Source organism: Heterocephalus glaber, unplaced genomic scaffold (assembly GCF_053883595.1).
Source record: "Heterocephalus glaber isolate CG9 unplaced genomic scaffold, H.glaber_assembly_v1.0 deba00001531, whole genome shotgun sequence".
NCBI lineage: Eukaryota > Metazoa > Chordata > Mammalia > Rodentia > Bathyergidae > Heterocephalus > Heterocephalus glaber.
Window position 1 is genome coordinate 18956936 of NW_028258329.1, and position 12949 is coordinate 18969884.

A 12949-nucleotide genomic window follows, 5' to 3' on the forward strand; every position below is an offset into this window, starting at 1 on the left:
GCCGCTGCATCACAGTCCTGGGGAGCCCGGGGTAGGCTGAAGGGGTGGGCCGAGGGCAGGCAGAGCCTGTTGGCAGGGGGACCTTATTTTCCCAGTACTCAGGATGGAACCCAGGGCCTCCACACTGAGCCATATCCTCAGCCCTTTTATTTTTATTGAAACAAGCTCTTAACTAATTGCCCAGGCTGGGCCCAAACTTGGAATCCTCCTGCTGGGGTTTGTACCTGAGCTGGAGGGCACAGTTTACCAGAACCTGTGAGATCAGAGACTTCGAGGGAACGCAGGGGCCCCGAGCCTGGTGGCTGTCAGGGAGCCGGATGTATAAATCAAATAGAAGCCACATTTTCATCAGTGTAAATTTAGATATTTAAATGTGTAACATGGAGCTAGTTGAGAAGAACAGTGACCTGTGTGATAGACAGGCACTTGGTGTTGGGGCACCTAATTTATTGTTGTATATGTGTTTCCCCACTCACACAGCCCAGGTGTCACACGTGGTGACACCTGTCTAACACCTCCCTCCTGGTACAGACTCCAGTCTGCGAAGTTAATTACCTTAGCAGTATGGCCAGTAGGACTCCTCAGTGCCAGAATGTGGTGCGTAGCACATTTGAGTAGGTGGATTTTTAAGCCAGTTTTTAAAAACCATAGAATTGTTATTTTTTGCATTTTTCAATCAGATTTCTGAGAACTTCTTCAAGGGCCTGCAGGATGGAGGTTGAAAGCCACTCAGGAAACCCACCCTCCCCATTTTACAGATGGGAAGATCGAGGCGGGGTGGGGCAGGGCACCCACAGGGCAACAGAGGAGATGGTAGACACAGAAGTGTCATTGCTCCCCATAATTACAGGTGTGTCCTGTTCCCAAAGGCAGAGTAGAGAGGCATTGGGCCGACACCCTAGGTTAGCCTGGCCCTCATCCATACCACGTGTTGAGCCAGCAGCGTTGACCTTTCTCCTTCTCCTTCGCAGCAATGCCCTCCTAGCCAGCCGCCGAGGGATGGAGGGCTTCATGGACTCAGGGACACAGACAGATGCCGTGGTGGTGCTGTCCTTGGCCCAGGCTGCCGTGCTGGGCCTGGTCTCAGAAAATGAGCTCTTCGGAGCCACCATAAGCGCCGAAGCCTTCTACCCAGACCTAGGGCCTGAGCTGTCGGGGGCAGCCATCGGGGAGCCCCGGCCACCAGGCCCTAATGTCTACCAGCTGGCCTGCAACGGGCAGGCCCTGGAGGAGCCAGCGGAGGAGGAGGTGCTAGAAGTGGAAGCGGCCTTCGAGAAGCACACCCGGCGGAAGACCCGGCCGCCTGTGCGGCTGGTGCCCAAGGTCAAGTTCGAGAAGGTGGAGGAGGAAGAGGAGCAGGAGGTCTATGAGGTCTCCGTGCCTGGGGATGACAAGGATGCAGGGCCGCCCGAGGTCCCTGCCGAGGTAGCCGGGGGTGGCTGTGAGGCCCTGGTGCAGAGCAGCGCCGTCAAGATGATCGACCTCAGCACCTTCAGCCGCAAGCCCCGGACACTCCGGCATCTGCCTCGAACTCCAAGGACGGAGCTGGATGTGGCCCCCTATGACCCTCACTTTCCCGACCCAGGCCGGGACAGCTTCCCTGAGCCCAGCATGGCACTGCCTGGGCCAGAGGCCTTGCCTGCGGAGTGCGGTTTTGAGCCACCCCACCTGGCCCCCCTGAGTGATCCCAAGGTCCCCACCATGGCCTCCCCAGAGCCTGTGAAGCCGGAGCAGGGCTTTGTGTGGCAGGAGGTGGGCGAGTTTGAGCCAGATGCCACAGGCTCCACCGTGGAGCGCCACAAGAAAGCCCAGCTGGACCGGCTGGACATCAATGTGCAGATCGACGACTCCTACCTGGTGGAGGCGGGCGACCGGCAGAAGCGCTGGCAGTGCCGCATGTGCGAGAAGTCCTACACGTCCAAGTACAACCTGGTGACGCACATTCTCGGCCACAACGGCATCAAGCCCCACTCGTGCCCGCACTGCAGCAAGCTCTTCAAGCAGCCCAGCCACCTGCAGACGCACCTGCTCACGCACCAGGGCACTCGGCCCCACAAGTGCCAGGTGTGCCATAAGGCCTTCACACAGACCAGCCACCTCAAGCGCCACATGCTGCTGCACTCCGAGGTCAAGCCCTACAGCTGCCACTTCTGTGGCCGTGGCTTCGCCTACCCCAGCGAGCTCAAGGCTCACGAGGTGAAGCACGAGAGTGGCCGCTGCCACGTGTGTGTCGAGTGCGGCCTGGACTTCTCCACCCTGACCCAGCTCAAGCGCCACCTGGCCTCCCACCAGGGCCCCACCCTGTACCAGTGCCTCGAGTGTGACAAGTCCTTCCACTACCGCAGCCAGCTGCAGAACCACATGCTCAAGCACCAGAATGTGCGGCCCTTCGTGTGCACCGAGTGCGGCATGGAGTTCAGCCAGATCCACCACCTCAAGCAGCACTCGCTCACCCACAAGGTAAGGGGGCGCCGGTACCACCTGCCCTCCTGCCTGCCGTCATCTGGGATGCTCAGAGCCCTGGGTGAGACAGCTTAATTGGGGTACACACCAGCAGTTGTTGGTAAGCATTAGGATAGCCAGGCATGGCAGTGCAGGCAATTTCAGCACTCTGGGAGGCTGAGGCAGGCACATCACAAGTTCAAGCCCAGCCTTGGCAACTTAGTGATTTAGCAAGACCCTGTCTCAAAAAGGGGTTAGGGGTGTAGCTCAGTGCAAAGATCCTGGGATCAATCTCCAGTACTTCAAAAAAGAAGGTAGGAAGGAAGATTTTTACATGTATAAATTTATCTTGATGAGTATTAGAAATATAATTGAAATTAGATTTTTCTTTTTTGAGAGGCTGACGATCAAACTCAGGGCCTTACATGTGCTAGGCAAGTGCTCTGCCATTGAGCTACATCCCCACCCCCTTTTTAAATGCTGTTTTGAGATACAGTCCCAGTGGGCTTCCCAAGCCAACCTCAAACTTGAAACCCTATTGCCTCAGCCTCCCAAGTAAGGGATTACAGGTGTAATGCACAGCTGGAACTGGTTTTTTAATATAGTAGTAAAACTTTAGCTGGGTGTGGTGGCACATACCTGTAATCCCATCACTCAGGAGGCTGAGGCAGGAGGATCACAAGTTTAAGGGCAGCCTGGACTACATCACAAGACCCTGTCTCAATTAATAAATAGTAAAACTTTACTTATTAATTAAAAAGAATTATTTTAGGGCTGGGCCTGGTGGTACATGCCTATAATCCCAGCACTCAGGAGGCTGTGGCAAGAGGATCATTGTGTGTTTGAGGCCAGCCTGGGCTACATAGTGAGTTCAAGGCCCACCTGAACTACATAGCGAGACCCTGTCTCACACACACAAAAAAAGGTTCTGAGTGAAATGTTGGCAGAACCCTTGCAGGATGCAAGGAACACAATTTGAGAATAATTGACATAACCTAATCTTCCATTTTCCAGATGGGAGGCCTGAGGCCTGAGACAGACCAGGATGCCAGAGGGAGATGGGCTCCATGGCTAGAAGTGCATCCCTTGTCCCTCATCTTTACAGAAGTACATCAAAACCTGTGGCTTCCCTTTAGGAGTAGGCCAAATACATTGGGTGTTAAGGGGAAGACAGGGAAGAAAAGCATTTAAGACAGTGGTTCTAGAGTATAGCAAAGCAAGGCAGAGCGGTTTGTGAGTACAGAAGACTGTGTCCCAGACCTTACTTGGACCCGTCCCCACAGAGTGGCCTCGTTGAGGCCCTCAGGTCCAGGCAAGCAAAACAAGGTCTCTCAGGGCCCAAGGTCCCTCTCTGCCTCGTGGCTGACCCTTTGGGGCACTTCCTCCCTGCTTGTGATGGAGGAGGTGCTCCCCCTGGGGCCCAGCTATCACTGGGACATGATAGGGAGTGGGGAGAACAGCAGCCTCCCAGCCCAGCCTTCTCCAGCCCTGAGGGCCCCCTCTGCTAGGACAGGGATGATCTTGGCAGGTGTCACTGCCAGGGCTCCTCTAGTCGATGGGTGGCGGCTGCCTAAAGTGTAGCACTGCACGGATTTGGGGACTGACTGTCAGAGAGAGAATGAAGGAGATAGTCCATCTGCTGTTATATTTGACCTTTCTCCTCTACTAGAAGACTTCAGAATGCCCGCAAGTGAGCACAGTATTAAAAGATTAAAAAAATTTTTTTAAAGATAGAAAAGTACTATGAAGAAAACCTGAGAGCAAAAACTCAAAAGCTAATAAAACTGAAAACATCCCTAGCATCAGCCTAAATCTGTACACCATGCACATTATGTGCTCAGACTCCTGGGTGGCAGGGCCCCCTGGTGGCCACGTACGTGTATGACATCTCTCTAGGGTGCTAAGAGAAAGGGACAAGGGTCCATAAAATGTAGAATACTGACCCTGGGCCAAACCCCCAGCACTAGATACATAATAAAAAATGTTGTGCAGGACAAGTGTATGGGCAGTAGTTGTACCTGTGGACACAGATCTGTCTCATTGGGTTCCTCTTTTTGGGGGGGGGGGGCAGGTACTGGGGATCAAACTCAGGACCTCAAGCTTGCCAGGCAGGCACTGTGCTACATCCCTGGCCCCACTGGGCTCCTCTTAAATTACCAGCTCACCGAGGAGAGGATGGCTGCCAGCTTTGACCCCAACTCTTCCAGACTGCAGATGGAGCCACAGTGCTCACCCAGGGAAGCATGCGGACCCCAAGCCCGAGGTTCTCCCAAAGCTGATTGTCCCAGAGCTATGGGTGATAAGAATCATTCTGGAGACACCTGTTGAGAATAAAAGTTCCCAGGCCACCACAGTCCCCATGGCATTAGACTCCAGGGAGGGTCCTGAGAGCCTGCATGGGAACAACAACTGCCAGTGGCTCTTGTCACCAGGGAGGGTTAGAAGCTGCCCCTCAAGGAGTCCCTGGATGAACTCCAAGGTGTTGAGAGCTCGAGTCCATACAGTCCTAGGTGTGGTGGGGTGTAGCTTTACTCTCAAGCGGCGGTGGACCAGAAAGACCACCAGGAGGCATCAGTGAGGAGAAAAAACACACACATGTCCTTCATTGATGGAGTAGGCCAGGGCCACCAGGTGAAGGCTGTGTCCCTGAGACAGCAGGTCCCAGGTGCTGGATTGTAGTAAGTGAGGTTGAAGGCTATTTCGTGGATGAATGCACACCCACCCTGGTGAGCAGGCACCACCTGCTCAGCTAGAAACCAGAATCTGCCTTTCCAGAAGGCTTCCTGGAGTGAGGTCCTGCCGGCGCTCTCCTGGTGGTTTCAAGCAGGTGGTCCCGGTTGGGAATGTGCCTCTGGATCACCAAGGCCCTGAAGCCTTCCCCCGAGGCGAGTCACTTCCCCTGTAGTGGCCCAGGCCTGCCCTGACCTCGCCCCTCTCCCCAGGGTGTGAAGGAGTTCAAGTGTGAGGTTTGTGGCCGGGAGTTCACCCTGCAGGCCAACATGAAGCGGCACATGCTGATCCACACCAGCGTCCGGCCCTACCAGTGCCACATCTGCTTCAAGACCTTTGTGCAGAAGCAGACCCTCAAGACCCACATGATTGTACACTCGCCTGTGAAGCCATTCAAGTGCAAGGTAGGGTGAGCCCCGAGGGGAGGCTGGGGGGAGCTGGGGTCCTGGGCCCAGATGCTGCCATTGAGACTTCTCTGGAGCTGGAGACCTTGCTGAAGGTCGTGGAACAGAACCAAGGGCCTAGGTCCAGAACTCCGGGTGGCAGAGACCTGTGCCATTTCTGATGACCCCAGTGCAGAAAGGACAGCCTGTTTTTCTGCCTCTCGGGCCCCTGGGACCACACAGGAAAGGACAGCAGAGGCGCCATCGCAGTGGGCTCTGGGCACCAGCAGTGGGCGGGGGCTGGGCCAGTCCTCAGGCTGACAGCACCTGGGTGTTGCAGGTATGCGGCAAGTCCTTCAACCGCATGTACAACCTGCTGGGCCACATGCACCTGCACGCGGGCAGCAAACCCTTCAAGTGCCCCTACTGCTCCAGCAAGTTCAACCTCAAGGGCAACCTGAGCCGGCACATGAAGGTCAAGCACGGCGTCATGGACATCGGCCTGGACAGCCAAGGTGGGTGGGCTGAAGGCAGGCCACAAAGCAGGGCTGACTCTAGTGCCATGCCCTCAACAGCCCCTCATCCAGGTAGGGCCGAGGGGCGGCTGGCCAAGGCTGAGAGCTCCCTTGAGCAGGCTCAGGGCCGGAGTGGGGCGATCCAGGAGGCCTGGCCTGGCGATGATGGCAGGCATCTGTGTCTTCTTCCAAGGGCTCCTCTGGGCTCACAAAAAAAATAATAAAAGCAGTAACTTCCATTTATTGACTGCTGTGTAACTCATGTGGTCCTCACAGTGAGCCTGGTCTGTTATCACCCCAACCTACAGCTGCAGAAGCCGAAGGACAGAGAGTTAGGTAACTCAAGCAAGATCACAACCCAGAGGAGGTGACAGAGATAACATTTAAAATAAGCAGGTGGGAAAGAAAGTAACAAAAGGGGGACATGGCACCTGGAAAGATAAGGGAAAGCCCAGTAGGTTGCCATGGAGGAGCTATAGACATGTGGAGGGGGGTGAGCTTCCCAGCAGCCAGAGCAAAGAGGGTAACACAGCCAATTACTCTTCACAGTACCTGCCAAAGTGAGTGTAACCCACATGTGCAGGAGGAGGCAAATGTCCCACAGCTGGGACATCCAGAGCTGGGCAGCTCCGAAGTTGTTAGGAAACATCTGCTGTCAGCAGAAGCCCTTCCTCCCGCGTTGGTCAGCAGTACCAAGGCGCTTCTGCCATAAGTGCCACCAGAGCTGACCCCCAGTCTCTGTCCTCATTGTGGGCAAGGCCACCTCAGGAGTGTGTGGGAAGAGGGAGCCGAGGACGCTTGGTGAAGGAAGGCTCCTCATGTGGCCAGAGCTTCCTCAGCAGCAGCTGTGTGCGACCGTTTGGCAAAACCAAAACCGCTGCCATAACCCTGAGCTTGGCTTGGGTGCAGCTGACCGGGAATGCCTGGGGTTTCTGACAGGAGCTGATTTGGGTTTGGTTTTTTTTTGTTGTTTTTCTTTTTGGTACCAGGGATCGAACTCAGGACCTTGAATTTGCACAGCAGGCGCCAGAACCACTGAGCTAAATCCCTGCCAAGTTTTGTATTTCAGTAGTCTACTCAGAAGGCTTCTGTCAGGCATGGTGATGCATCCTTATAATTCTAGTACTAGGGAGGCTCAGGCAGGAGGATTGCCTCAAGTTCAAGGCCAGCCTGAACTACACAACGAGACCCTGTCTCAAAAAACAAACTTGTGGGCCGGCGATTTAGCTCAGTGGTTCTGGCGCCTGCCTCCCAAGCACAAGGACCCGAGTTCGATCCCCGGTGCCAAAAAAAAAAAAAAACCAAACTAGTAATAATAGTAATAATATTTAGAAGGCTCCTGCAGGCAAGGAGGTTCCCTGTTGGCAGCCTACAATGCTCTCAGTAGCCCCTTGCTCTTCATGATGAGCATCAGCATTGTGGCACTGTCCCAGATCTGGCTAGAAATGTAGGCTCCAGCCCTGCCCAAAGCAGCTGGTCAAAAAGATCCCTGGATGATTTTTGGTTTTGTTTTTGTTTTTTTGGTACTGGGGATCGAACTTGGGTCCTTGCACTTGCAAGGCAGGTGGTGGAACCACTGAGCTAAATCCCCAGCCCACTGGATGATTTTATTTTTGGTAGTGGGGATCGAACTTGGGTCCTTGCACTTGTGCAGCAGACTGCAAAACCACTGAGCTAAATCCCCAGCCCCCCTCCACTGGATGATTTTTGATGCACAGAGATTTTTTTTTTTTAACCTAGGACCTTTGCACTGAGCTACATGTCCAGTCCTTTTTTAAAATTTAAAGTAGGGTCTCATCGAATCACTAGATTGCCCAGGCTGGGCGTAAACCTGTGATCCTCCTGCCTCAGCTTCCCACATGGTAAACTCTGAGCAGCAATAGGGCTTGTTGAAACAAATTGCTCAGTTCACCCTAGGAATTTCAGATTGAAGAGGTCTGCATTTCCAACAATTCCCAGGTCTCACCAACGCTGTTGTCAGGGGCCTCAGTTTGAACCCCTTATCTAGCCTGGGTCCTACAGCACTGGGTCTTGTGAGTCACCTGAGGAATTTTTTAAGTGTGGATGCCTGGGTCTGGACCCCAGAGGTTCTAGAATGTGGCTACCGGGGATCAGCACTTTCAGTTCCATGTGCAGAAATTTGAGAGTTGCTGTTCCACCAGACCCACCACATCACAAACTTCCGGAAGGACAGAGCAGACCTTGCCCTTGTAGAAATAATTAGAGCAATCCAGATACTGTCCCTACTTCCCTGTTCCCAGGTGGTCATGGAACAGGTCTTCCCAGGAGGCAGTAACTGGGGATGCCCAGGTTCACAGCCTTCCTGCGGCCACCAGACCTCAGAGTAGAGCGGAGCCTGGGCTGGCAGGGCTGGGCCCCAGCCTCCACCTCTCATGTACAGACAAAGGCCATATACACTCTTCGGGGTCACCTTGTAATCAGGAAGGTGGAAGTGGACCAGTGTCTTTCCCCAGAGCCAGCTGGACAGGACCGAGATATAATAGTGGAGACAGGGATCCCGAGGTGGCAGTTTTCCCAAGATACTTTCACTTGTTTTTAGAGCCATGACTGCCAGTACCCATCAGGGTATTGCGCTTCCTTGATCACACCCCATGGAAGATAGCACACTCCCCTCAGCTCTCTGGAACTCATAGAACAACCTAAGAGCTTGTGGTGGGCATTTCCTGCTGACCTGCTGGCCAGAATCAGGCCACATGTTAACTCCTGAGCCATTCATTGGTAGAGGGTGGGGTGGGGTTCCCTTTGACTCATGGCACCTAGCTGGGGGTGATGCACCCATGGGTGACATGTGGTTGTCACAACTTGGGTGACACTACTGCCATTTAGTGGCCAGGGGCAGGGGTGCTGCTAAACATCTTGCAGTCACAGGACAGCCCGGCAACAAACACTCCTGGCCCAAGATCCTCAGTATCAAGGTTGCAAACCTCGACATGGAGTTGTCAGGGCCACCCTATGGGCTGAGGTCTGCTCCCCCAAAACAGTGGGCAGGGCAGAAGACCCTTAGGAGGGAGCTACAGGACCCGAAGGTCCCACCCTGGTCCCCTCTGTGGAGTGGTTCTACCTGGGTTTGTTCCCACTGTAAGGACTCTATGCTCAGATTTCAACATGGCAAGATGACAAGAGCCCTCCCAGAGCCCCTGCCTTGTGTTAACCTACGTTGGGGGTGTGCATGTATGTACATGTGCATGTACACATGTGCATCTGTGACTGTGCCTCTGTCCCTGGAGGACCAGGCCCCAGAACACCATAGGGAGGGGCCGGTCTAAAGCACTAGTGCAGGGGGAGGTCAGGGAGAAGCTGCTCCCTCAGCCACTGGAGGTTCAAACCCTCTGCCAGCTGATGAACCTCCTGCGGCCGAAACCTTTGATCTGCCTAGGGCGCTGTGAGCTCTGGGTGAGATGAGGTCTGTGAAAGGCCTGGCATGCAGCATGCTCAGTGATGGTGTAGTGTTGTGGGACATTCCAGGAAGGGCAGCAGGCTTTTCACACAGCAGGGGAGCAAGGAGAAGCTGTAGAGGACTGAGGGTGAGGGACTTAGAAGGGACACTGCATTGTGACTCAAAGCCTTCAAGGCCAGGCCCGCCAGGCCCCCAAGAGCCCTCACTGTTAGCACAGCCCCTGCACCCATAGCTTTAGGGAGCCCAAAAGCCTGGGCTCTGAGGAATCTAGGGGGCAGGGGGCAACCCCTAGGGCAGTGTGCAGGCCTCACCTCACCCCTCTCTTGCAGACCCTATGATGGAGCTGGCAGGCCCGGACCCCTCGGAGCTCGATGGCCAGCAGGAGCTGGAGGACTTCGAGGACAACGCCTACTCTTATGGCAGCATGGATGGCAGCGCCGAGGCGGGTGCACTGGCTGGGCAGGCCATGAAGGAGATGGCCTACTACAACGTGCTATAGTGCAGCAGGCAGCGAGATGGGCGGGCAGCCAGGCGTGGGGGTGAGACCCCGAGGAGCTACTGCCCCACAGCCCAGCTGCCCCCCAAGTCCTCTGCACCCTAGGGACCTTTAGACCAAATGGAGACTGTACTACTGGCCTCGCCAGAGCCTGGCTCAGGCCTGGACATTCTGGTGAGGGAAGGGTCACTGAGATGCCCAGACCGGGTCTTCTCGGCCTGCTGCTGGGGGTGAGGGGGGAGAAAAACTAGCAGGGCTGTCTGGGGACAGGGCACAGGGCCATCTCAGGCCAGCAGAGCTGCCCCCAGGTCCTGACACTGCAGGGGGAGGTCCCCAGCCAGGCCTGTTTCTCTTCTGCACCAATCCAGGGATATCTGAGCCACCTGCTGGCCGGTACCGCCTGCCCCCGCCCTGCCCAGACCTGGAGCCCCCAGGCCCCATGCCCATGTGGTCACCCCACCCAGTCACCAGACAGCCAGGCAGGGCCCTCCGCCTTCTACCTCGGGGCCTCCCTCACGCCCAAGCTCCGCCATCCTTTAGGAAAGCCGGATACCAGGCCTCTAGCCGCCCTGAAGCTCTGTTTGGAATGAGCGTCCCTAAAGAGGATTTTGACAAATGTCATCCAGTTCTGTCCTGGTCTCGGGTACCACACAAGGCCCCCCTCCAAACAAAACCAGGACGCCCCTGGGTCAGGCACATGATCTGAAACAGATGGAGCAGGGCAGGGTGCAGTATCCCTGGGGACAGAAGAGGCCGTGCTCAGGGGAGGCCAAGGCCCACCTGTAGGGGAAGAGGGGACCTTAGTTGCTGAAATGGGGTTAGCCATGAGTTAGCAGGCACCTGGGAAAGAGCAACGTATTTAAAAAGGAAAATGAAGACCATAGAGGAAAACAAAAATTTTTTTAACAAATAGGGGTATTTTGAAGGTAATTTATTATTATTTTTTTCTTTGCAACGCAACTCTGTGTCACCTGTTACCCTTTTGGATGGAGATGCATTTTCTTTTTCCACATGTAAGCTTTCTTGTGTGCCGTGTGCTTTGAGCCTCCCAGTCCAGGGCAGCCTGGCCCACTGGGACACAGGCTCTGGGGACCAAGGCTCGCTGGCCTGGAGATCTAGCAGCAAGCCGGAGGCAGGGACGGCCGGGGACTCTGCTCTGAACCTGGCCTGCGCTTGGTAGGCAGGGCCACTCACCCTCCCTCGCCCACCCACTGTCATCATCTTCTGGGGCCGTGGCACAGCACATTCAGGAACTCCAGGGTGCCCAACTCTGCCACTCACCCCCCAGGCTCAGTGGGGAGGGCCAGGCAGGGCTGTCCCCACAGGCACAGGTGACACCAGGAGGGACACAGCCGGGCTGTCCCCAAAGCTATACCCCTCAGCAAAGGACCAGGCCAGGCCTCAGAGTGATGGTCGGATCAGTGCTAGGGTTAAACATGGTCTCCCGGTGTGGTTCCCCAGGTCCCAAACCCTACGCCCCTCCAGCCTCCCAGGTGCCCGCCATGATGACCCTCAGGTGGCAGTGACTCCGGTGTCACTGTACAAGACATTTTCTCCTGCTGAGCAGAAAGCATCACCCCTGCAAACTACCTCTTCCCACAATGTCTTTCTCCCCTGGTACCAAAAAAAAAAAACCCCTCCTCCCTCTCCCCCTCCTTGCCAGCGCCTAGGCGTGGTCCTGGAAGCCGGGCCTCTTCTCCTTCCCTCTCCTCCTGGCGCCCTGGCACTGCCCCTGCGAGGCTCCTACTTGAACGCCCCTGCCCCGTGCCTTGTACCTGGGCAACACAAAGGGAGCAGACAGCACACTCCAGTCTAGCGGGGTGGCCTCGGCAAAGCTCCAGCCCTCACCCCTCCCAGCCTCTTGGGTGACTTGCAGACTCCTGGATGGATTCCATTCTAACTTATTTTCACGTGTATACAAAGCGACCGTTTAGACCCCACTTGTGCAAAGCCCTACTGTGTTTTTATGTTCCTGTTTAAGAGAGAAGTTTACTTAGCAATAATTATAAATAAATGAATATTCTTTAGTGAGGTGACTATAAGTGCTTCTTTCCGAAGCTGGTGGGGCTCCACCACCGGAAGTCCCAGCGAGGCTTCTGGGCCCACACAGAGCAGAACCCGTCACTCTCCAGGGGATGGGGACCATCGCCGGCCCTGTCCCAGGAGTGACCATCTACAGTGCCAAGTGCAGGCAAAGCCCAGAGTTCCCACCGCTCGAAGAGAAAAGCTGCTTCCTTCCCTCCCCACCCCCACAGCCCCAGGACAGAAGCCAGCTGGCAGTGCCAGGCTGAGCTTCAGAGGCTGCCTTCTAATGACAGGCAAGCAGAGGCCTGAAGTCCTGAGCTTCCTCCAGGAAAGCCAGCATACCAGCTTTTCCTCCTGAGGCCAGGAATCTGATGTGACTACCCAGGAAGAAGGGGGCTGCTGGTGTGGGCAAGGGACTGCAGCCCATTCCAAAGTTACCGGGGCATCAAGGACAGTGGTTTCCGGCCAGGCAAGTTGGTACACAACTGTGATCCCAGCACTCTAGGAGGCTGAGGTAGGAAGATCATAAGTTCGAGCCCAGCTTGGGTAACTTAGCAATTTACCAAGATGCTGTCTCAAAAAATAAAAGAGCCAGGTGTGGGAACCTGAGGCAGAAGGATTACTGTTAGTTTGAGGCCAGCCTAGGCTACACAGTGGGTTCAAGGCCAGCCTGAACACAGTGAGACCCTGTCTCAGAAAAATAAAAAAGAGGGCTGGAGATTTAGCTCAGTGGTGCCACTGCCTGCCTGGCAAGTGCAAGGTCCTGAGTTCAATCCCCGGTACCAAAAAATAATAATAAAATAATAAAGAGCTAGGTGCATAGTGCAGGGCCAAGGCCATGGGCTCAATCCCCAGTATCACCCCACTCCCCACCCCATGCCCCCACAAAAAAAGATTCTCAGCCACAGGGTTTCAGGAGCCATGAGAACCTCACCAGTCT

At 55.2% G+C, this 12949-nt stretch overlaps 1 protein-coding gene across 5 annotated transcripts in view; it reads left to right on the forward strand.

Moving 5' to 3' along the window:
• Positions 1-12011, forward strand: part of Znf710 (zinc finger protein 710) — a 63827-nt gene extending 51816 nt beyond the window's left edge. For all 5 annotated transcript variants that reach the window (XM_087188393.1, XM_087188395.1, XM_013075149.3 and 2 more), the window contains 4 exons: positions 972-2460; positions 5385-5576; positions 5896-6070; positions 9818-12011. In XM_087188393.1, the coding sequence (XP_087044519.1) occupies positions 972-2460; positions 5385-5576; positions 5896-6070; positions 9818-9987 (2026 nt within the window). In that variant the 3' untranslated portion in view covers positions 9988-12011. The remainder of the gene's footprint in view (positions 1-971; positions 2461-5384; positions 5577-5895; positions 6071-9817) is intronic.
• The last annotated feature ends 938 nt before the right edge of the window (positions 12012-12949 follow it).